The following is a 24,801-nucleotide window of genomic DNA, read 5'->3' as shown; positions in this document are numbered from 1 at the left end:
CCGGGGCTCTGCAACAAGGGAAGCCTCCATCACGAAAAGCCCAAGAACTGCAGGAACAGTAGCCCCCTCTCACCAGAACTACAGAAAGCCCGCACACAGCAACGAGGACCCAGCATAGCCAAAAATAAATACACAACTTTTAAAAATTTAAAAAGAAACAGAAACAGACTCACAGACATAGAGAAGGGCCTTGCGGTTGCCAAGGGGGAGGGAGGGCAGAAGGGGGGTGGGCTGGGAGGCTGGGCTGCAAACTACCATGTGTAAGATGATGAACAACAAGGACCTACACTATAGCACAGGGGGCTATATTCAACATACCATGATACTCCATGATGCAAAAGGAATAAAACGTAAAGTTTTGTAAATTTATACACAACTTAGACATAGAAAACTCTGTAAGAACATATATAAACATTACATCCTGCACATGTATAATATGTATTAAGGTATGTTTTTTGAAGTGTGAGGCTGAATTTTAAAAATCAGTAAGTTCAGTTTAAACATAAGATAGACACTATTTCAGATGATTCTACAATGGGTCATAAATTTAGATTGTGTAAGAGATTACCAGGGCTTCCCTGGAGGCTCAGTAGTAAAGAATCTACCTGCTAATGCAGGAAACATGGGTTCGATCCCTGGTCGGGGAACATTCTGCATCCTATGGAGCAACTAAGCCTGTGAACCACAACTACTTAGCCTGTGCTCCAGAATCTGGGAGCCACAACTACTGAGCCCAGGTGCTGCAACTACTAAAGTCCGTGCACCCTAGAGCCTGTGCTGAGCAACAAGAGAAGCCGCCACAATAAGAAGCCCCTGCTCTCTGCAACTAAAGAAAGGCCCTCACAGCAATGAAGACCCAGCATACTCAAAAATTAATTTAAAAATAAAGGAAATTATTTTTAAAAAGAGATTACCATGTAACTTAACTCCTTCAATTGCTTGTTGCCAATAACCACCAATTCAAATGGTGATCCCACCTAGAAAAAAAATTTTAATTAATATATACATATCAATGTCAAGACAGTTCAATTATATTATAATTAACAAATGATTGCAAGCATTACCTTTATATTTTCATCTTTTACTTTTAGCTGGATGTAGGTTTTACTAGGAGACTTAAACATACCATGAACTGCCATGTTACTCACACTATCGAGAAAAGAGGCCTATAACAAAAGAAAGGGAGACATAAAGTTTCATCTTTATAAGCCTCAGGATAAGGAATGTGACCTGGCTGGACAATCAGTGAAAGGCAAATTCACTTTCACTTTTCTTCACACAGCAAGCAATATATTCCCCAGACATTGGATCTTCATCATTTTGTAGCTTACACTGTAAAGAAACTGATAGCTGTAAAGCATGTTAGATGGTCTTCACCATCATCATCTAAGAGGGAAAAGCACAGTCCTAACTTATTTCCAGAACAAAGGTGTGTTCTCAGGAAACACTGTGAGAGGAGAGAAGGAAATGGAAAAGAAATCCTTTCTTCTCCTCACAACACAGCAAGCAACCGAATCAGCTCACTCAGTCCACCACTGGGGAGAGGAAAACTCAGAGAGGCCACACTATAGCAGGGCTGAGCAACCCAGAGAGAGGGAGGGGGAATGGCTGAGGAGTCTCAGTTTAGCAACAAGGGGTAAATGTAAAAATATATATATTCCCCTTTCATTTTCAGCCCTGCCAAAATACAATTCCAAATGATTGAAAAGTACCTAGCCTGGGAGTTGGGGATGCTTCTCCATCACTATTTTACTGTCCTCTTCAAAATGAATTTACAAGGAAGCATTCAGTCTAACACAGCCACAGCTATTAAATCCCTTGTAATCCTTTCTCCTGCTCTTTTAAATAAAAATATGTGTCCACTTCCTGTGCACTTTAACCTCCCAACAAGTTGAGTGCCCACCACCAGACTGCAATTTTAATGTTGCTGTTGCAGTAACTTAATGATGGGAAACAAATGGCACCTTCACTTGTAGCTCGCTGGAATCATCCAGGATGGGGAATTCAATCTTGAAGATTCCATTTGCGGGGACAGTATGATTTATGATCTGGACAGCCCCTACTTCCTGATTTTGAGTGTCCCATCTGCTCCAGTACTCAGTATAGTTTCTCTGAGTCACCATTAAGACTACATTATTTCTTCTTTCTTCAGGAGTCAGCTGATGACCATCAGAATGGGTTATCTTCACCTAATTGTCAAAAGAAAACACTGAAATCAGGTAAACAACAGAAGCAAGGGTTTAAGTTTAACTGAATTCAGTTTCCATCTGTGCTGTTTCCATGAACCTGAACTCGCAAAAGTCATCAGCAGTCCCCTAACTTCCAGGTTCAGAGGTCTCTCCAGGCAGCCTCCACTCCACTTCTTTGGCCTTCCACGGCTCCACAATAACCTCCTTCACTCCACATCCGTTTCTTCATCGTATCAGTGTCCTTTTCTGTTCCCCTTCCCTCTCTTGAATTGTGGGAATTTGTCAAAGCCTCATTATCGTTTACCCTCAAAGGTCTCAGCACTCCTGCTGGCCATCCTGACCTGGCTCTAGAACTCACACTCAGTACCTCCAAGCCCTCAAGGAAATTTCTACCTGCACATCCCTGTTGTCTCAAGTTCAACACATCTAAAACTGGGAAACCAACCTGCCTTTCCCATTTATACTAATAACACAGTTCTCCCTTACTTAACATCTGTGCATTGCCCCTCCCTCTCCCCACCTTCCAAATCTGATGCCTACCAAGTCCTAAACATCTTTTAAAAGCTGTGCACCCACATCTACCACCACGGGGCTCCTGATGGCCTCATGCCAGGGCTACTGCCCTCCTCCCACACACAGACCCCACCAGTCACCCTGGAACCCAGCTTTTGCCATATCCCTCCCACATTCATGAGGCTCCAAGCTCTTCACTGTGTAGGGCACGTGGGACGTGGAGGACCCTCAGCAATCCCCGTGGAGCACGTGTGATGTGGAGGACCCTCTGCAATTGCCGTAGAGCACGTGGAACATGGAGGACCCTCAGCAATCCCAGTGGAGCACATAGGACGTGGAGGACCCTCTGCAATCGCCGTGGAGCATGTGGGACATGGAGGACCCTCAGCAATCCCCGTGCAGCATGTGGGATGCAGAGGACCCTCAGCAATCCCCAGGGAGCATGTGGGACACGGAGGACCCTCAGCAATCCTCGTGGAGCACGTGGGATGTGGAGGACCCTCAGCAATCCCCGTGGAGCACGTGGGACGCAGAGGACCCTCAGCAATCCCCAGGGAGCATGTGGGACACAGAGGACCCTCAGCAATCCCCAGGGAGCATGTGGGACACGGAGGACCCTCAGCAATCCTCGTGGAGCACGTGGGACGTGGAGGACCCTCTCCATACCCCAAGCTTCACCTCTTATTTCCTCTCTGTCAGCTCCCGGACATGAGCTCTCTGCGGCCACTGCCTAGGTCCAGTCACTGACACCTGACTGCACCCTGACTTGCCACCCAAAGCTCTCGCCTTACGTGTCTCAGCTCATATTGTTCCCCGCTCCCTACCCACACACCCAAACACTGAAAATGCTGCTGATCTTGTAACCAAGAGCCTAAATCTTCTCCTTCCAATGACCCCCACTCCATCCCACAGCCAGCTCTTCTTCCCTGAACTCTCTGTCCCTCTGTTCATTTGGATGTTACCATGTGCAGATTCTTGGGTGACAATTTCTGCAGATTCCTTTTTAACTATCCTTTCAAACGGTCTGAATTATAAGATTGTTAAAGTTAAGAGCTATCTAAAACTTTTTTTTTCTCACTAGATCACCAGTTTATTGTAAAAGGATACTGAGCAAAACGAAAAGGATCGATGTTCAGGGCAAGGTGCCAGGAAAGGACCCTCTCTGAGCAAATCTCCACAGTCACCAACCTGCAAACTCTAAAACTTGTCTTGATCTGCTCAACAAGAACTGACCCTTTGCTCTTTAAACCAGGGGCTAGCAAACTGTGGCAGGCAGGAAGACCAAATCCAGTCTCTCTCAAGGTTTTACTGGAACATGGCCATCTCCCTTGGTTACCAAGGGGCTCTGGCTACTATCCTGTTACAATGTCAGAGTTGCACAGATGTGACTGAAGCCACATGGCCCTCAAAGCTAAAAATACTATCTCGCCCTTTGCAGAAAACATGTGCCAATTTTAAATCCCTGTAGAAATGTGTTCATGACACATTTATCCTGCCTTGAATGACAGCTCTGTGTGCATTCTCTTGCCATCACAAATACTGGGACTCCAGGACTGGGACTAGGGTCTTCTTCGGTCAGTGAGCCCCACCCAGGAGCATGCCTTGCAGACTGTCAGAATTCACTTGGCCAGTAAATATCAACGCAATATTCTCTCAAAACACTGAGACAGACTGGATCATTTTTTCACTTTTGTGGGCAGCCTGCAGCATGGGGAACCTTAGTTCCCCAGTCAGGGATTGAACCCATGCCCCTGCACTGGAAGGCAGACTTTTAACCACTGGGCTACTGGAGAAGTCCCAGACTAGATGAGCATCTTCAATGCTACATCTTAGACTGGAATTAGTCGTAAAAATCAAATTGAAATTTTGAAATTGAAATTTTTGGACTAGCATCTAAACCCTTCAACTAATTTCTAAATATCTAACACATTACTTATTAAATATACTTTGAAGAAAATATATTCTGGAAACTACTTTTTAAAAATAGATTAGATAAAGGTCACTTGGAAACAATTCTGTGTGCCTCATATATCTAACGGGGAAAAGTAATTCATCTATTCTGGGCTTAAATTTCCTAAAAAGTACTAAAAGCACTATCGCTAAAAGCGCTCTCTCCCGCCCTGTCTCACTAAGCTGAACTTACTGCTTTAGACCGTTATTAAACACGCCGACTTACAGTAGCTGTGAAGTTGAGAGATGGCTTCAAGACAGTAGCACAGTCAAAGAATTCAATGGTGTAGTCGTGTTGCTTGAAAAATACATTGGAGCTTGCATTTCTCGAGATACCTGTTTTGGAAATCGCGCCATTTAGACAGTAAAAGTGATATATAACCATCAGCTTCAATCCACCATGTCTCTCCATCTGAGCTACTTCCCAAAGGGTTAGGATATCAGAGCACAGAAGCCTCTTTGGCTTGGCCACAAAAAGGAACATCACTTCTATTATGTCCTCTGTGGATCCCTCCTGAGCGCCTTCAGAGCCCCCCATCAGTGACATGTGCACCCAAGGTCAGGCCACTGACAGAATAGTCTTTTTGTATTTCTGGGGATTGATGAAAGCCATTAAAATAGCAACGGGAAGATCCAAGTAATTAACCTTTATTTTATTATTAACAGAGAAAATGGTCTAGGAGCAGGTGAGATTTCAGAGGATATTATTTAAAAAAATAAAAATAAAAGGAGGGTGGTTAGTCAGTTGAAAAGATAGCCCTCTCCATGTAGTCTTCAGGTTGAAAAAAAGAGTAGAGATGGAAAAAATTATGAATACCTATCACAGGTGGTTGAAGCACAGTTGTTCAAGGAAAATAAGATTCCCCTTCATTATGAAAGTATTCTGCAAGTCAGACTAATATTCATAACAATTTCAGCATTAAATAGCATCTTTAGGCAACAATGCCCTCAAATGAACATGCTAAGTATAATAAAAGATGATAGAGCAGCACATCAAAGTCTACAAACCTGTAAGTGATTCTGTCACTGTGGCTATAATTTCTACCGGCCCAGGAGAAGACAGGTACATGTGTTCAGAAGGTCCATCCGAAAAATCCATTACCTTTTTCATCTCTTCATCATTAAAAGAGAAGTTTGCAGATCCATTTATCTGTTTTGTTAAAAAATGTTCAATTTCATTCTTCACTTTAGCACTTCAAATTTTAGAAATAAAATTCAAACTAAGTCACAACAATACAAAGGTTCTATTTTCACTTTAATTATTTGAATAAGTAGGCAAATTCTCATTTGTCCAATGACAGAAAGCTCTTGATTTTCTCATGCTCAACTTTTTGTTAATTCAGTATAAAATCTTATCACTGGGGAATGTACACATAGTTTTTCCCCATTACAAGTTAAAAGATATCTGCAAAAGTTACCTTCAATATTTTTGTAATATTTTTCTTCACACCCCAGAAGGATAAAGGTAAAAATGTAAGTGTTAGGTCTCCTTTCACAGGCTTCCCATATGTATACCTGAAAAATAATAAACAGGACCTAACTTAAAAGAATTATATTTAAAAACATGTTCTTACTGAAAATTTTTAAAACCAAAACATAGGAATGTGCTTAATAAATGGTGATCCTTGATACTAAGTCTCCAAAATGGGAAGATTTTTTATTACAATACCTCAAAACAGTTCACCTCACACATACTTTACCCAGCCTTCTGGAGAAAATCTGATCATAACTAGAAGTGATAGTTTCCTGTTGAAAGATTTCTTAAAAGATTATGAAAATCTTTTATTCTTAGAAATCTGGACTGGCCCATTAACTGCATGCCCAGGAGACTCTATAACTTTTGAACATTTTAAAATGTTAGCTGAAATTGCATTTCACTGTGGCCCATTCCTACATGTTTCAATATTAACCATCAGGGTTTATTAGACCAACACAGGGCACCAAATGCGCTCATAGCTATTGAAAATTCACTTTTTGAAAGGAAATTTAAAATAAGAACAATTTTTTTATCCATACGACCAAAATTATCTTCTTGAGTCAAGAAGATATCTCTCTTGCTGATTTGCATTCTACTGTTTAACTGTATCCTCTCTCATGATGGGAAAGTCTCTCCATGTAAAGGAGAGGCAGTCTTTGGTAAATCATTTTATTGTCAGAAAGCCTTCCATAAATGCATTTCCTGGGTTCCTTCCATTTCTATTATGAAATGCTCAGCCAAACATGAAAGCTAATTTTATTTTGCACTCTAAAAACGTGACTGTTAACTCCTGCTTCCTGAATCCTTCATCTGGATCACAGAAAACATCCCCTTGTCTGGATCAACTCAACTCAAAAACTGGTAATAAAATATACCATATTCCAAAATTTAAAAAAATAAAGCAGTCCATCTTCAAATGTACCACCCTTCCAAACAAAAACAATAAAGTTAGTGGAAACCCCCAGATAGCAATGTCAGCATCAACGTCATACATTTAAAACAGTTTGTAAAACCTAACTCTGCATGTATCTTGTTAAAAATTAAATAAATGTGTAGCTAGAACGCCAGAACATCATATTTTAAAAGTTATATCACACGATAGTACAGGGAGCTGAGAATTCATACATTATTTAAAGTATTCTCAGACACAAATACTTTTAATTTTTATTTAAATGTGACATGGATTTAGCTTTTCAAGTCCCGAGCTGATTTATTGTGCTAAACAGAATCTAGATACTTTGGGGAACAAACTAATCATTAAAAACGTAACAGTTCAACAACTTTTAAAAAGTAAGTTCAAGATATTCTATGATATCATTAACCAAACAAGGATTTTTTTTTTCCAGAAAACCACCATAGCACAATAGGTTTACAAAATAATACCTAAAAAAAGTGAACCTATGATTACAATTCATATTTCTCCCCACCATTTTTTCCATGTCATTTCTGGGATACAAATATCTCAACTTATCAAATAATAATTACATTTTAATAAGCCTTAGATTATAAAAATAATATTTTTTAAGTTCTACTGTCCACAAGGATTATGGAAGCAACTAGATGTATGCCATGTTATTTTCTTTACAATCCTCTTAAACCTACTATGATGAGGAGAAAGAACCTATTATTTATTTTAATGAAGTAGGAATAGTGAGCAGATGTTCACATCAAAGCTAATAAACAAATGCAGGTTTTTATTCATCTCAGCTAAAAATTTTTAAACTAAAAGAGAGTGTTAACCTTCTTCTCCAAGAAATTTCCAGTAACCCTCTGCACATCAACTATACTTTGATGGGACAGATGGCTACTAGCAAAAGTAACCAAAATTGTTATCGTCCACTCATAGAGATGACTATAAGCTAATATGAAAAATTTAAAATCACATCTATAACTTAATAACAACTCTCCAAGTGGTAAGACAACAGAACTCATCTTTCAAAGTACACACAAGAGACAACTGGATTTTAAGTCCTACTCTTTACTCCCTAATTCGGTGACAAAACCAAAACTATTGCCCATACACCTTAATTTAGTTCACTCAAAAAAAGAGGCTTTTGGTTAGGTCTAGAGGCCTCTGCTGGGCTACACACAGCTTGAAACTGAAATCTCAGGAGTCACATTGTTTTACCTGTTTATTCTTTCAGTAGGCATTTACTGGAAGTCCACTCCATGACTGGCACTGTGCAGTAGTAACCACGACACAGACCCACCCTCAAAGAGGTGATCTAGCTACGTGACCCAAGGATAGATGCTTAGGAGCAAAAGCCACACACTGAAATTGCCTATGTAAAGGCATCTTGGTCAGAAAAAGCACTGTGCATTCTTAGACACACAGGTAAAATTTGGGAGGAGACTTTGGGAGGGGAGATGAGGGGCTGGGTGAGATGTTTCAAAACACTTGAAACTAGAAAAGAATTCAGTAGGAAACACTAGAAGAGAGTGAAAAAGTTGGCTTAAAGCTCAACATTCAGAAAACTAAGATCATGGCATCCGGTCCCATCACTTCATGGCAAATAGATGGGGAAACAGTGGAAACAGCGGCTGACTTTATTTTTGGGGAGCTCCAAAATCACTACAGATGGTGAGTTCAACCATGAAATTACAAGACGCTTACTCCTTGGAAGGAAAGTTATGACCAATCTAGACAGCATATTAAAAAGCAGAGACATTACTTTGCCAACAAAGGTCTGTCTAGTCAAGGCTATGGTTTTTCCAGTAGTCATGTATGGATGTGAGAGGTGGACTATAAAGAAAGCTGAGCGCCGAAGAATTGTTGCTTTTGAACTGTGGTGTTGGAGAAGATCCTTGAGAGTCCTTTGGACTGCAAGGAGATCCAACCAGTCCACCCTAAAGGAGATGGGTCCTGGGTGTTCACGGAAGGACTGATGTTGAAGCTGAAACTCCAATACTTTGGCCACCTGATGTGAAGAGCTAACTCAATGGAAAAGACCCTGATGCTGGGAAAGACTGAGGGCAGGAGGAGAAGGGGACGACGGAGGATGAGATGGTTGGATGGAATCACCAACTCAATGGACATGAGTTTGGGTAAACTCCAGGAGTTGATGATGGACAGGGAGGCCTGGCGTGCTGCAGTCCATGGCGTTGCAGAGAGTCGGACACAACTGAGTGACTGAACTGAACTGAACTGCAAGGAACACTAAAAATTCTGAACTTCACCCTCAAGGCAGTGGTCTGAAAACTTTCATGCAAAAGGTCAATAGAATTAGCTTTGTCTTGTTAGTCAAAAAAGAACGCAGAAGAGGTAGGGATTGTGGGGGAGAAGAGGAGGAAGAGAAAGAGAGAAGGAAAAGAAGAGGAAATAAGCCTGGATGCAAAGTAGAGAAAACTAAATGTCGCAAAAAATGGAGACAGGAAACACTTTTAAACTGGAGCCGATTATACAGAGTGAAGTAAGCCAGAAAGAAAAACACCAATACAGTATACTAACACATATATATGGAATTTAGGAAGATGGCAATGACGACCCTGTATGCAAGACAGGGAAAGAGACACAGATGTGTATAATGGACCTTTGGACTCAGAGGGAGAGGGAGAGGGTGGGATGATTTGGGAGAATGACATTCTAACATGTATACTATCATGTAAGAATTGAATCGCCAGTCTATGTCTGACGCAGGATGCAGCATGCTTGGAGCTGGTGCATGGGGATAACCCAGAGAGATGTTATGGGGAGGGAGGTGGGAGGGGGGTTCATGTTTGGGAACGCATGTAAGAATTAAAGATATTAAAATTTAAAAAATAAAAAGCTAAAAAAAAAAAACAACAACAACAAAAAAGAAACTATAACAGTAGCTTTAGAAAGAAAGATGACATTAGCCTGAATGAAGGAAGTGCCAGTGGAAAAAAAGGGGATGGATTATTTGAGAGATACTAAGGAGAGAGAGGGCTTCCCCTGTGGCTCAGCTGGTAAAGAATCTGCCTGCAATGCAGGAGACCTGGGTTCGATCTCTGGGTTGGGAAGATCCCCTGGAGAAGGGAAAGTCTACCCACTCCAGTACTCTGGCCTGGAGAATTCCATGGACTGTATAGAGTCGGACGTGACAGAGAAACTTTCACAAGGAGACAGAACCACCAGCACTGGATGCTGACTGGCTGTGGGAACTGAGGGAGTCGGTTGACTGACCTGGGCAGCTAGAGAGAGGGAGGTGCAATCCACCAAGGGAAGGATGCAGAGAACCAGGGCTGGGGAAGACAACCTGTTTCAAGTATCTGTGGGACATCCAGTGGACAATGTCCAGAGAGCAGCGAGACATAAGGATCTGACCGTCAAGCTGGAAAGGTAGGCTGGAGAGACGGATTTTGTTGTCGTTGTTGTTGTTGTTGTTTAGTCGTGTTGGCCTCTGGGATCCCACGGACTGGAGCCCGCCAGGCTCCCCTGTCCATGGGATTTCCCAGGCAAGAATACTGGAGTGAGTTGCCATTTCCTTCTCCAGGGGTTCTTCCTGACTTGGGTATCAAACCTGCATCTCCTGCATTAGCAGGCATATTCTTTACCACTGAGCTACCAGGGAAGCCCAGTATGGATTCAGGTTTCATCAAATTATAAACAGTAGCAGAAGCTCTGGCCCATGGAGAAGAAAACTCTGATTAAATGCGTGAAAAAAGAAAAGAGAGCCAAAGATAGAGCTCTAAGGAATAAGAATTTTACAATGTGGATATTGTCTGCAAAGAGCCTCAAAGGAGTAACCAAAGCAAAAGGAGAAAAGCCAGAAAGGAAACGAGAGGACAGCAATGCCCAGTGCTGCAAGGTGGGGGGCAAAAATTTGTAATCGCCTAAGAAAGCAGCCACAAGGTAAGGCAAGAAGGAGGGCTTTGTGCCGTAGTGAAAGCGGTTTTAATCCATAGTCAAAGAGAAAAGCAGAAGGCAGGGGACTGAAGAAAAAGCCGCATGTGAAGAAGCAGAAACAGGCAGCTGGAACTCTACAAAGAGGTGAGAGATGGGAGCTAGGAGAAGGCAGGATAATCAGGGAGGGTTTGTTTCCCTCTATGACAGAAATGTTTAAACACAGAGTGAAGATGCCACCAAACAGCAGAAGGTTAAAGATATCAAATGGAAGAATTCAGACACAGGTGAGAAGGGGAGTGGGCCAGGGCTCTCCCAACAGAGACCCAATCCAAGGCAAACTGGAAGGATGAGCCTGAAGGAAGGAGAGATGGGTTCTCAATTGACACGGGATGATGGTTACTGCACCGTCATCACCTCCATCTCCTTTAGGACACAGTATTTATAGATTAGGTCTATGCCAATTTTGAGAGACTGGTAAAAGACCTTGCTAGTCAAAAGATTTCCTGAATCTGTTGCGAAGTTGCAAATTATATACACAATCTGAGTAACAGCAGACCCTCCTGAAACACACTGGTAGCCTGAGAACTCATGAATGCTGGGGTAGAAAAGGACCATTTATCCACAGACCTCAGGCAAAGGGCCTCCTCAGCCATCTTAGGAGCCACCCATTTGAATTCACACGTAAGATCTGAGCTGCCCTGGGGCAGACTGCCTTCTTTGGCCCCCACTATGGATACCTCTAGGCAACTGAAGCCTGAAGGAAGGAGGGGTAATAGGAAGCAAATCCTTGGAATGGACTACAGGCAGACCTCATTTTATTGTGCTTTGCTTACTGTGAAGTGCACAGATACTGTGTTTTTTACTAATCAAAGTTTAGTGACAATCTCGCAATAAGCAAGGGCTTCCCTGGTGGCCCAGATGGTAAAGAATGTGCCTGTAATGCAGGAGACCTGAGTTCAACCCCTGGGTCAGGAAGATCCCCTGGAAAAGGGAATGGCTACCCACTCTTCTCGCCTGAAAAATTCCATAGACAGAGGAGTCTGGTGGGCTACAGTCCATGGGGTCACAAAGAGTTGGATATGACTGAGCAACTAACACTTTCTCTTTCAAGCTTTTTCATCACTATTATAATTGTTGCGGTGATCTGTGATCAGAGATCAATTTCACTACTGCAAACACATTACAATTCACCCAAGGCTCGGATGATGGTTAGTCTTCTTTAAGAATAAAGTACTTTTTAATCAGGGTAGGTACATTGCTTTTTTAGACAGAATGCAATTGAAACCAAACGGGACCCTGTGGGGCTCCTGGGCACAAAAACCTTTCTGTGTCCCTTTTCCTGACTTCCAAAGGACAGGATCAAGCAGCTGTTAATTAGGGAAGGGAGAGGGTACAGAGACAAGGGAGGTGCAGTCAGGAAACAATAGTGCAGCCTCGGGCAGGGTCCTGGTTCTGCCTCAAGGGATACACAGAGCAGTGTCTTTGAGCTCTTCTGTAGAACTAAAACCCCCACCAAACGAAAGATGTTAACTACTTGATGACGCACTCTTCATTCCAGGTAAGGTCACAATCCGCCCATCATCACCTGACATCAGAAGATCCCTGCACTGAAGGAACATGCTGCCAAAATCTTGGCTCTCTGTGCACGAGTGTCAAACAGAAATATGGAGACAGAGTACGGAGGAAAAGGAAAGAGTGGCTTTACTTCTTTGCCAGACAAAAGGGGAACACAGTAGGCTAGCGCCTCAAGAAAGCACCCCCCTCTCCCTGGTTAATAGGAAGCAGTTATACAGTCAGGCTTCCCTGGTGGCTCAGATGGTAAATTCCCACCTGCCCTTGTATTTATTTATTTTCGGCTGCCCTGGGTCTCTGTAGTTCCACCCAGGCTTTCTAGTTGCTCTGTGTGGGGACTAATCTCTGGATGCAGGGTGCAGGTTTCTTGCTTGGGTGGCTTCTCTTGGCACAGAGTACAGGCTCCAGAGCACAAGGGCTTCAGCACTTGCAGCTCACAGGCTCTCAGTAGCTGTGGGGACTGAGCTTAGTTGCCCGTGGCATGTGGAATCTTCCCAGACCAGGAATCAAACCCATGTGCCCTATATTAGCAGGCAGCTTCTCAACCACTGGACCACCAGGGAAGTCCCCCAAAGTCTGCCCTCTGGAACTCAGGAAAGGTCATGGAGGCTGGAATCTTGTCCACAAGAAACAGGGGACAGAAAGGCCTCTGTGCCGGGAGCTCCCCAAGGCTTTGCTCGGCACGAGGTAGAGGCTGTCAGTGTTGTGGCTTCAAGAGATTCACCCTCCCTGAAAAGTGTATAATAAATTTTCTAGACAGTTACCAGAGTTTAAGAACCACTGTTTTAACTAGTTGTGCTTAAATCCCTGGCACATGCCTGAAAACTAAAAACAGAAAAAAAGAAGATATCCACTTTCCACTTCATCCACGTGCACACAGATGGTTTATGCAGATTTGCAGTCACTACTTTTTATATGTGTTAGTCAAAGAATTCCAAATAAAACCCAGACAGAATGCTTGACCTGCAGCTAAGATCAAGAGCAGGATAATAATATGAAAAAGCAGGCATTTATGTGTTTTCTAAACCATAAATCCAGCCACAGTACCCTCATTCACATTGGAAGCTACCTCTTAGTTGAACTGGCTTAGTATACAAATCGTAGACACATTTTTGCCTTTTTGTCACATGAATTCACATGATTTGTTTGCAAGAAGAATCTAAAACAGGAGTCCTCAGACGTTTTGGTATGTGAACTCACTGCCCACGCTTGCCACTGCCACGGACCCCCAACAAGAGAGGAATATTATGAGGAAACAGTGGTGACATGGGGTATAGTTGTTACCAGCTATTACAAATAAATTCCACAAACCTGAGTACAGACACTACACATCAAAAATAAATGCTAGGACTTCCCTGGTGGTCTGGTGGATAAGAATCTGCCTGTCAATGCAGGGGACACAGGTTCGATCCCCAGTGCGGGAAGATCCCACAGGCAAAAGTGTACCACAACTACTGAGCCATGCCCTGCAAGTACTGAAGCCCACATGCCTAGAGCCTGTGCTTGGTAACGAAAGGCCACCACAGTGAGAAGCCCACGTACCGCAATGAAGAGTAGCCCCTGCTCGCCACAACTAGAGAAAGGCCCCTTGTAGCAAGAAAGACTCAACACAATCAAAAATGAAATAAATAAAGGTAAACCCTGGTGGCTCAGAGGGTATAGAATCTGACTCCAATCCAGGAGCCAGAGATTCGATCCCTGGGTCAGGAAGATCCCCTGAATAAGGGAATAGCAACCCAGTCCACTATTACTGCCTGGAGAATTCCATGGACAGAGGGGCCTAGCAGGCCACAGTGCATGGGGTCACAAAGAGTCAGACATGACTGAGCAACTAACACACACACACAAAATAAATGCTGCACGGCACAGCCTTCCTTGGGAAGGAAAAGCAAGTACTTCTCCAAAAGAGCTGCAGAGGTCACCAGGAGTCTGCTGAGGTTTACTGGGACCGCCCTCTGGTCTGGGAGAGGAGATGCAAGCGACACAGAGGAGGGACAACTGAACAGGAAAGGGTACTGCAATGTTCCATCAGGTCCCAGGTCCTCGGAGGATTAGGTGGGACCCCAGCCCACAGGCTGTGCTCCCGAGGAGGCCTTAGCCACCCAGGGCAACTCCAGCCCACTGACAGGTAGCCAAGGAGGGACCCATGTCACAGGTGTCACCCCAGCCAAGTCCTTGAAACCCTGGGAAATGGGGAGGGACAAAAAAATTTTTAACTAAATTTTTTTAAAATTTTAAAAATTAAAATTTTTAAATGCTACAAGTAATCAGTGTTGGATTTGCTTGAGGGCAAGTTCACCTATACTTTCAAGAGTCACTGGTTTGGAAAACCGAGTATGTTTTTTGCCTCAGCAAAACAAAATGCTGTGCTCTTCAAGCCAGCGGATCAAAATTATGAAATCATGAAAGCCACAGATACCCAGTGGGGGGTTGGAAGTCTCTGTGTACACATGCTGAAATGGATGATGAATGCGAACTACTGATTCATCTGCCAATTGCAATAAGGGAACCAAGTGAAAACAATAGAAGTGTTAGTCACTCAGTCACGGCTGACTCTTTGAGACTGCATAGACTGTAGCCCGCTAGGTTCCTCTGTCCATGGAATTCTCTAGGCAAGAAACTGGAGTCAGTAACCATTCCCTTCTCCAGGGGATCTTCCTGACCCAGGGATCAAACCCAGGTCTTCCACATTGCAGGCAAATTCTTTACCATCTGAGACACCAGGGAAGCCCCAAGGGAACCAAACCCCTCCCCAAAGTCTCAACATCCATTATGGACAGAGAAAATAATTAGCATTTAAAAGAGTAAGCTGCCTTAACCCATGTAGGCTGAATGAGGAATAAATAAAGATAAAGCTTTTTTTTTTTTTTACAATCCTGCAGAATCTATAAGGTAAAGCTCTTGACTAGTCTTGGAAAGACACTAGCCTATGGGGAATATTTTATGATTGGATCAGCTTAGAAGCAGAGAAATGGCTGCAAAGACCTATGCAGACATGTTCCATGCCTAATAATTTATTATAGACACTTGCTTCCTGTCCATTGAGGTATTTTAACAAGCAACATGTTGCGCTCATGTTCTGGGGTATATAATGAGCTCTCTGTCATGCAGTTTCACAACAGCTTACAGTCAGAAAAAGCAATATGATACTTACTTTGCTGTGACGGTACCATTTAAACTCTTAGAATTTAAAGAACAATATAATGGTGTCTGCAAAGCAACTTCAAACTTTGGTAATACTGGAAAAGAAAAGCAAGAATATTTTAAACAGTCTGTTTTCCTCTCATTTTACAGTTTAACAAACTAGAGAATAGAACTGTCCTAAAGGAGTTGGTATTATTTAAACTTAAATTCGTTGGCCTCCAAATACACATTAACACACAGATGAAAGTACTTCACTCCACTCAAAATGTGAAACCCCATAAGGCTGGTGACGAGACACCGAAAGGGCAGGGCTGCTGCGGACACTCATGTCTGTGAAGCCTCCCACCAGCAGAATCTAAGCTGTATCCAGATAACTAACAGGGACACACTGCACAGCACAGCAAACTCTTCTCAATGTTATGTGGAAGCCTGGGTAGGAAGGACTTTGGGGGAGAACGGATACATGTACATGTATGGCTGAGTCCCTTCCCTGTTCACCTGAAACTATCACAACATTGTTCATCAACTGTACTCAAATACAAAATAAAAAGTTTAATAGAAAAAGTTAAACTAAAAATAAATAAATTGCATCCAGAACCCTAGAGGCAAAGCCATCTGAGTGCTAGCAGGCCCAGCTTTTTCATTCAACTCTCACCCATTAGTGTGCACTTCCTACTTCTTAAAATACTTCCATATTATGTGATAAATAGCTACTTCTGAGGACTTTGTTCCAATTTGGTTTCTAAAAGCACATCCTGAGGCCCTAAGACTCTCCTTCTGCATGCTGACATACATGCATTCACAGAGAATCTGCACCCTTTGAGACCATCAAAGGCAAATGTGGTGACAGTCTAACCCAATGGAATGCCATGAAGAGAAAGTCATGTACTAGGATTTCTAGTTAATCACTAAGACATGACTACAAGTGATGATGCTTTTCTTGTGCAACAGGTACTGGTTCCTGAAGGTAATCCCCAAATAAGAAACTTTTGGCTGGCTTTATATAATTGAGCTATGAAATATTTTATAAACAGTAATATTATTTAATGCAATCTGATTGGATGGCATCACCAACTCAATGGACATGAGTTTGAGCAAACTCTAGGAGATTGTAAAGGATAGGGAAGCCTGGTGTGCCGCAGTTCATGGGGTCACAGAGTTGGACATGACTTAGTGACTGAACAACAACAACAACAAATATAATTAAGCTGTGAAATATTTCATAAATAGTAATATTGGGGAGGCCTGGCATGCTGCGATTCATGGGGTCGCAGAGTCGGACACGACTGAGCGACTGAACTGAACTGAACTGAATATTATTTAATACAAAGCACTTCACTGGAGTTAAAAGAAAATATTTCCTACCAACCTAAACAAATCTATAGAAATAATTCTCTTCTTTAACTTCACTGACCAATGAAATAGATTCATCTCATAACAATTAGTAAAAGAGATGAAACAAGACAACTGAGGAATCAGCAGAGCAGGAGAGCCTCCAGCTCCAGAAGAAAGACCCTGGAGGGCCCGGACACTCCAAGACCAAGACCAGTCCAGGACTCTGCACCAGCACAAAAGTCGGGGCCACTCAGGGGTGGAATTTCCTCAGAACAAGGAAATCAGAATGCCCCTCCTCAGATATCACAGGTTGGCAATCAATTCTGCCTCCACAACATACTTCCTTCAACAACATACAACCACCCAGCACCACTCCTACGTGACCTATGAACAGCCTATGAGAGTCACAGCCACCTCTGACTTATTCCTCGAGATCAGGGCTGTCCAAAAGAAACAAAATGTGAGCCACGTGGTGTCATTTCATATGTCCAGCAGCCACATTTAAAAAGGGGGAAAAAAATCAGGTGAAATTAATTTTTGCAACATTTTATATAACTTCATCTATCCAAAATATCATTGCAACATGTAATCAATATAAATAATTTAATTATTAATGAGCTATTTTTCTTTATTTATACCATCTTCAAAATTGGGTATTTTGCACGCTGAGGGCACATCTCCATATGGATCAGCCACATTTCAAGTATTTAATGTGCTGAGTGAACCCTGAACTGGACAAAACAGTTCCAGATCAGAGGTCAGTAAGCAAAGACCAGCAAGAGGTAAGAATGGTTTGTGTGTTTCTAATTGGTTGGGGAAAAAAAACCATAAGAAATCATAAAAAATCATAAGAAATACAAACCATGTATTTCATAACGTGTGAAATCATGTGAAATCAAAATTTCCAAGTCCATAAATATAATTGTACTGGATCACAGCCACTTTCACTTACATATTGTCTACAGCTGCTGTGTGCTACGATGGCAAAGTTGAGTAGTTAAGACGGAGCCATGAGAGCCACAGAACATCAAGTTTTCCTATCTGGCCATCTATAGGAAAAAGCTTTGTGCTCCCTGTTCCAGCTGGTCATGAAACTGAGCTGTGACAATGGACTGGAGCCACAAACGTGCACGTAGGTGACTTTCCAGAGTTACCAATGCCCGAATGAGACACTCTCTCAAAAAACAACACAAACCAGACAGAAGAGCTTGTGTACAACCTCAGAATAGTTGTTCAAAGTATAACTAATACTGGGATCCTACGTATTCACTCTCAGCCTTCCTTCCTCTCCACGCACCAACAAAAAACCAGTGGGTCCCACATGGTTTACACTGACTTCCAACTACGATATTACAAAAGTGGCACCTGCAGGAAGAGGATTTACCCAAGTTAAACCCAGTCTTTACTAGTGTTGACCAAGTGAAAAATGGGAAAATCAGGAAATCACTGAGGTTATGCTTTAATGTGTTATGATCAGAGCAAAATATAAAAACAGAATAACTGTGCATAAGAAAGAGAGTAAAATCATGGGACTACAGGCAACCTCATTCCCACTTCACTCTTTGTAATGATCTTTTACAGAGAAAAAATGTTCAGACCTATAGAAATACCAGGATTTTACCTCCATTGGGGTTTTTACTTTAAATAATACACCTCTTAGAAATTTCTCTTTTCCCTGTGGAAAGGAACAAATGTGTATTCCTTCAAAATAAGTTAAAGAATTCTTACCATATTCTGAAACCTGAAATGATTGATAATATGTCTGGTCCTATTGGGAGAAAGAAAAAAAAGACAAGAAAATAAATGAGTTTCTATTTAATTACTTCATCTGTTTACTCACCTCACAAAAATATTTAGAAAAAACTTTAAATAACATTTATAATTATTTGAGAAACAAAACAATTTATTTCAACTTTACAAAATTTTATTTTTAATCACCTGCAACATGAAGTCTGTGAATTTCATGAGTTTTTCTTAACAATTCACTAATATGAAAAGGTGACCTGTCTCTTTAATTCACTGCAGGTCATTGAAACAAACTGCTTAACCTGACTTTCCTCATTTGTGAAATTAGAACAAAATTAAATCAGATAATTTATGAATTTATGAAGCATGGCAAACTAACAAATAACTACTTCAAATCTGGTTTGTATATCCCTATCAAAGCTAACCAACGAAGAAAATAAAATTATACATATTCAAATATGTAAAACAGTCGAGGATACAAAATCATCATGGACCAACACCCTTTATCTTCCTAATTGCTTGAAGTATTGTCTACTATAATCCTTAAGTCAATATATTCTACCCTATTTTAACAGATATCATTTCTTTTTCCAAGATCAATAAGAAAACATGTGACCTGTCATAGAAGGAGAAATATCATGTAACATCCCTTGTTTGTGGAATCTATAAAGACATGATACAAAAGAACTTATTTACAAAACAGAAACAGACTCACAGACTTAGATGAGGAACTTCTCGTTGCAGGATTCGGGGGATGGGCAGAAAGGATAGTTAGGGAGTTTAGGACAGCCATGCACACACCACTACATTTAAAATGGATAACAAGGACCTACTGTACAGCACTTAGAACTCTGCTCAATCCTATGCGGCAGCCTGGATGGGAGTGGAATTTGGGGGAGAATGGATACCCTTTCCTGTCCACCTGAAACTATCACAACATTGTTAATCAGCTATACCCCAACACAAAGTGAAAGTTTTAAAAAAAACTTTTTTTTTAAACAGAGAGAGCTTTCCCCAAAGTAAACAATAATAACAAAAAAGAAAACGTGTGGCCTAGAAATATCCTTTTTTCCCAACTCCTCATGTCTCTATCTGTCCATTCCTAATCATCAGCTCAGTTCAGTCGCTCAGTCGTGTCCGACTCTTTGCGACCCCATGAATTGCAACACGCCAGGCCTCCCTATCCATCACCAACTCCAGGAGTTCACCCACACTCACATCCATCGAGTCAGTGATGCCATCAAGCCATCTCATCCTCTGTCGTCCGCTTCTCCTCCTGCCCCCAATCCCTCCCAGCATCAGAGTCATTTCCAATGAGCCAACTCTTCCCATGAGGTGACCAAAGTACTGGAGTTTCAGCTTCAGCATCATTCCTTCCAAAGAAATCCCAGGGCTGATCTCCTTCAGAATGGACTGGTTGGATCTCCTTGCAGTCCAAGGGACTCCCAAGAGTCTTCTCCAACACCACAGTTCAAAAGCATCAATTCTTCGGCACTCAGCCTTCTTCACAGTCCAACTCTCACATCCATACATGACCACTGGAAAAACCATAGCCTTGACTAGATGGACCTTAGTTGGCAAAGTAATGTCTCTGCTTTTCAATATGCTATCTAGGTTGGTCATAACTTTTCTTCCAAGGAGTAAGCGTCTTTTAATTTCATGGCTGCAGTCACCATCTGCAGTGATTTTGGAGCCCAGAAAAATAAAGTCTGACACTGTTTCCACTGTTTCCCCATCTATTTCCCATGAAGTGATGGGACCGGATGCCATGATCTTAGTTTTTTGAATGTTGAGCTTTAAGCCAACTTTTTCACTCTCCTCTTTCACTTTCATCAAGAGGCTTTTTAGTTCCTCTTCACTTTCTGCCATAAGGGTGGTGTCATCTGCATATCTGAGGTTATTGATATTTCTCCCGGCAATCTTGATTCCAGCTTGTGTTTCTTCCAGCCCAGCGTTTCTCATGATGTACTCTGCATAGAAGTTAAATAAGCAGGGTGACAATATACAGCCTTGACATACTCCTTTTCCTATTTGGAACCAGTCTGTTGTTCCATGTCCAGTTCTATCTGTTGCTTCCTGACCTGCACACAGGTTTCTCAAGAGGCAGGTCTATAGTTAACATAGTAAACAGAACCACTTCAAAATAGCTAAGAAATTCCACTAAAGAAATGTGTATTACAATTCTGATTCCCTAAATTTATCAAAACAAATAAATAACATTTTTAAAAAATCATTATTTGTTTAATCTACAGTAACTCTACACCTCCTAAACTAATATAGTATAAATCAACTATACCTCAATAAAAAATAAAATTTTAATAAATAAAGTACACACCAGCGATTATTTTTTAATCCTGAAAGGATACAGTTCATTTCAAAGTATAAGACAAATGTAACTAGTTACACATCAACAAAATAATTGTCTAAAGCTTGGTTTCAATGTTGTCATTTGAAGTAGATCCCAAAGAACTGTGTAGATCAGTCTTTAAGAATCTCACATTTGTCCCTTCTATCTTAAAGTGTTTTCATGTCACATATAGGAATGGTATAAATCACATGTTTTTGATTCACTTATAAGTTCTGATTTGCTAGCCTCAAAAATCAAATCAAGAAGGTAATCTGCCTGTAATACCTGTTTCACTGATAATGTGAGAATTCTAGTCTTTAAATTGCTTATTGCTTCACGACTGGTAAGGCTGTGAACAAGCAATTTAACAATGATGATGTCTGCTGATCGAGTTAAGTTCATATAGCAAACGCCAAGTGAGTATCACACGTAAAACACGGCATGAAGCTCTGTAAAGGAGACTACAGCCCTCAGCATCAGAAGGTCCGCCTCAGGAGGGAGCAGACACAGTCCAGAGCAGTTCTGCAAGGCAGACAGTACCCCAGACTTTCATGCTCTGTGCTTCTGCTCTCAGCTCCCTATGCTTGACTTACACACACTTCTACCTCTAATCTCCCGCCAGGACCTAGACCAAATAGTACGTGCTTCCCTGGATCCCCAATCTAAAAGTGATCTCTTTAATATTGTATGACATCCCTTATATGTGGAATCTAAAAAGAAATGATATAAACTAACTTACTTACAAAACAGAAGGAGACTCACAGACTTAGAAAACAAACTCATGGTTGCTGGGAGAAAGGATAGTTAGTTTGGGAAGGTCATGTACACACTGCTATATTCAAAATGGATAACCAACAAAGACCTATTGTATAGCACACGGAACTTTACTCAATGTTATGTTCCAGCCTGGATGGTAGGAGAGTTTAGGGGAGAATGAACACATGGGCTTCCCAGGTGGCGCTAGTGGTAAAGAACCCGCCTACCAATGCAGGTTACGGATAAAAGACGTGGGCTCAATCCCTGGGTCGGGAAGATCCCCTGGAGGAGGATGTGTCAACCCACTCCAGTATTCTTGCCTGGAGAATCCCATGGACAGAGGAGCCTGGGAAGCCGCAAGTCCATGGGGTAGCACACAGTTGGAAATGACTGAAGTGACTCAACACACACACAGATACATACATGTGTGTGGCTGAATCCCTTCACTGTGCACGTGAAACTACCAGCACATTGTGAACCGCCTACACCCCTGTAACAGGAGGAAAAGGGCCCGGCACAACTTTTGAAAGAATGACACAGCCCAAGGACACAACATAAACCGGTTAAAATCAAATGAGTCCAAGATGGCAGACAAGTCGACTTTGATTAGACCTTGACCCTCAATCAGCAAGCTAAATGCCACAACCAGAGGCACTATGACAGTTCCAAGGTGCTGTCAAAAGACCAAGGAGTGGCGGCGACCCAGTCCCGGGAAATTTCCACCCCTTCCCAAAACTAGTTGGAATAATCCTCCCACTCATTAGTATATGAAATCACTCATCCTATAAAAACTAGCCACCCCACATTTCACAGCCAGCACTCACCATCTGTGACGGCCCACACTCTGTCCGTGGAGTGCGCTTCTCTCTGAATCTAAATAAATCCACTTCTTACCTATCACTTTGTCTCTCACTGAATTCTTTCTGTGATGAGACATCAAGAACCTGAGCTTCATTAGGTCCTGAAACCAGTCACCGAGGGTTTTGGCTGGGTTCAATCCCAGCCACGTGGGTTCAGGTCCCAACCTGAGGTAAATGGTTTCACCCCAATACAATAAATAAATAAAGAGTTCAAAGTTTGAAAATGAAACAAAAAAAATTAAACTAAAGCAAAAGTAATCTCTCCGGCTCCTTGTGCGTCAGCCCTGCTTCATCGCCTCTCGCCCCGCATCCTGAATGTTCAGGTCCACGCTTTCCCTCGCTGCAACATGGCCAGCTCCCTGCCGGATCATGGTTGTGCCCTTCACAGTTTATCCCTTGACACGTCAACGTAAAAGAGTGTCTGATACAAAAAAGTTCTCAAAATAACATGTTTTATATTGAATGAAAGTGCTAGCTTTGACAAATATAGAAAATTAACTAATTTATTTGGGCCTCCTTTAAACAGCCTTGAAACCAACACTTAGGCAATTATCTAACCCAAGTGGTTACATTCGATTACATCTGAAATGAAGTCTCCCTTCCTGCCTCCTACATTACCAATCATCCCTGACAATACCTGGATTTTCCATCTCTCTGTTTACTGTCTCCTCCCCTTCATTCTGTCTATAGACGTTGTTACATCTTCTGTTCTCCTGGTACTCTTGAGTATGTTTCTGAATCATTCTTTGTTTCCTTCATGGTCTTTTCTGATCTTGAAACATTGATCCCTCCTATCCTGAGCCCCGTGCTCTTCCCATAAGTTAGTTCATCAACTCCCATGGTGTTAACTGCCATCTCTACAGTAAACATTTCTAAACCTTTATCTCAAGCTGGAGATTTAGACTCAAATGCATCTTCTGGACACTTCCACCTGAATGTTCTAGAGAACGTTCTGGACTTCTGGGTTTCCTTGGTGGTTCAGTGGTTGAGAATCCACCTGCCAATGCAGGGGCTCAGTTCAGTTCACTCACTCAGTCATGTCCCACTCTTTGCGATCCCATAGACTATAGCACACCAGGCCTCCCTGTCCTTCACCAACTCCCAAGCCTTGTTCAGATTCATGTCCATCAAGTCATTGATGCCATCCAACCATCTCATCCTTTCTCGTCCCCTTCTCCTCCCGCCTTCAATCTTTTCCAATGAGTCAGTTCTTCACATCAGGTGGCCAAAGTATTGGAGTTTCAGCTTCAACATCAGTCCTTCCAATGAAGGACTGATTTCCTTAACCATTGACTGGTTTGATCTTGCAGTCCAAGGAACTCTCAAGAGTCTCCTCCAACACCACAGTTCAAAAGCATCAATTCTTTGGTGCTCAGCTTTCTTTATAGTCTAAATCTCACATCCACACATGACTACTGGAAAAACCACAGCTTTGACTAGACAGATCTTTGTCAGCAAAGTAATATCTCCGTTTTTAATATACTGTCTAGGTTGGTCATAGCTTTTCTCCCAAGAAGCAAGCATCTTTTAATTTCAAGGCTGCAGTCACCATCTGCAGTGATTTTGGAGCCCCCAAAAGTAAAGTCTCTCACTGTTTCCATTGTTTCCCTATTTATTTGCCATGAAGTGATGGGACCGGATGCCATGATTTTAGTTTTTTGAATGTTGAGCTTGTTGAGCTTTAAGCCAGGTTTTTCGCTCTGCTCTTTCACCTTCATCAAGAGACTCTTTAGTTCTTCTTCGCTTTCTGCCATAAGGTGGTATCATCTGCATATCTGAGGTTATTGATGTTTCTCCTTACAATCTTGATTCCAGCATATGCTTCATCCAACCTGGCATTTCGCATGATGTATCCTGCATATAAGTTAAATAAGCAGGGTGACAATATACAGCCTTGACATACTCCTTTGCCAATGTTGAACCAGTCCATTGTTCCATGTCCAGTTCTAACTGTTGCTTCTTGATCTGCATACAGATTTCTCAGGAGGCAGGTAACTTGGTCTGATAATGCAGGGGACACTGGTTCAATCCCTGATCCAGGAAGATTCCATATGCCTCGGGGCAACTAAGCCCATATGCTACAAAAAGTGAGGCCCATGTGCCCT

General features: G+C 42.0%; 1 protein-coding gene across 2 annotated transcripts in view; it reads right to left on the bottom strand.

The window, feature by feature from the left end:
- The window catches only part of CD109 (CD109 molecule), a 133,617-nt gene that overhangs the window by 56,933 nt on the left and 51,883 nt on the right, over positions 1–24,801 (bottom strand). For both annotated transcript variants that reach the window (XM_069598016.1, XM_069598017.1), the window contains exons 6-13: positions 18,716–18,755; positions 15,663–15,747; positions 6,071–6,167; positions 5,661–5,802; positions 4,879–4,988; positions 1,965–2,189; positions 1,065–1,166; positions 915–977 (exon numbers count right to left, since the gene is read on the bottom strand). In XM_069598016.1, coding sequence (XP_069454117.1) covers positions 915–977; positions 1,065–1,166; positions 1,965–2,189; positions 4,879–4,988; positions 5,661–5,802; positions 6,071–6,167; positions 15,663–15,747; positions 18,716–18,755 — 864 coding nt within the window. The remainder of the gene's footprint in view (positions 1–914; positions 978–1,064; positions 1,167–1,964; positions 2,190–4,878; positions 4,989–5,660; positions 5,803–6,070; positions 6,168–15,662; positions 15,748–18,715; positions 18,756–24,801) is intronic.

This window comes from Ovis canadensis, chromosome 8 (assembly GCF_042477335.2).
Source record: "Ovis canadensis isolate MfBH-ARS-UI-01 breed Bighorn chromosome 8, ARS-UI_OviCan_v2, whole genome shotgun sequence".
NCBI classification, from domain to species: Eukaryota; Metazoa; Chordata; class Mammalia; order Artiodactyla; family Bovidae; genus Ovis; species Ovis canadensis.
This window is presented reverse-complemented; position numbering and strand designations above follow the sequence as displayed.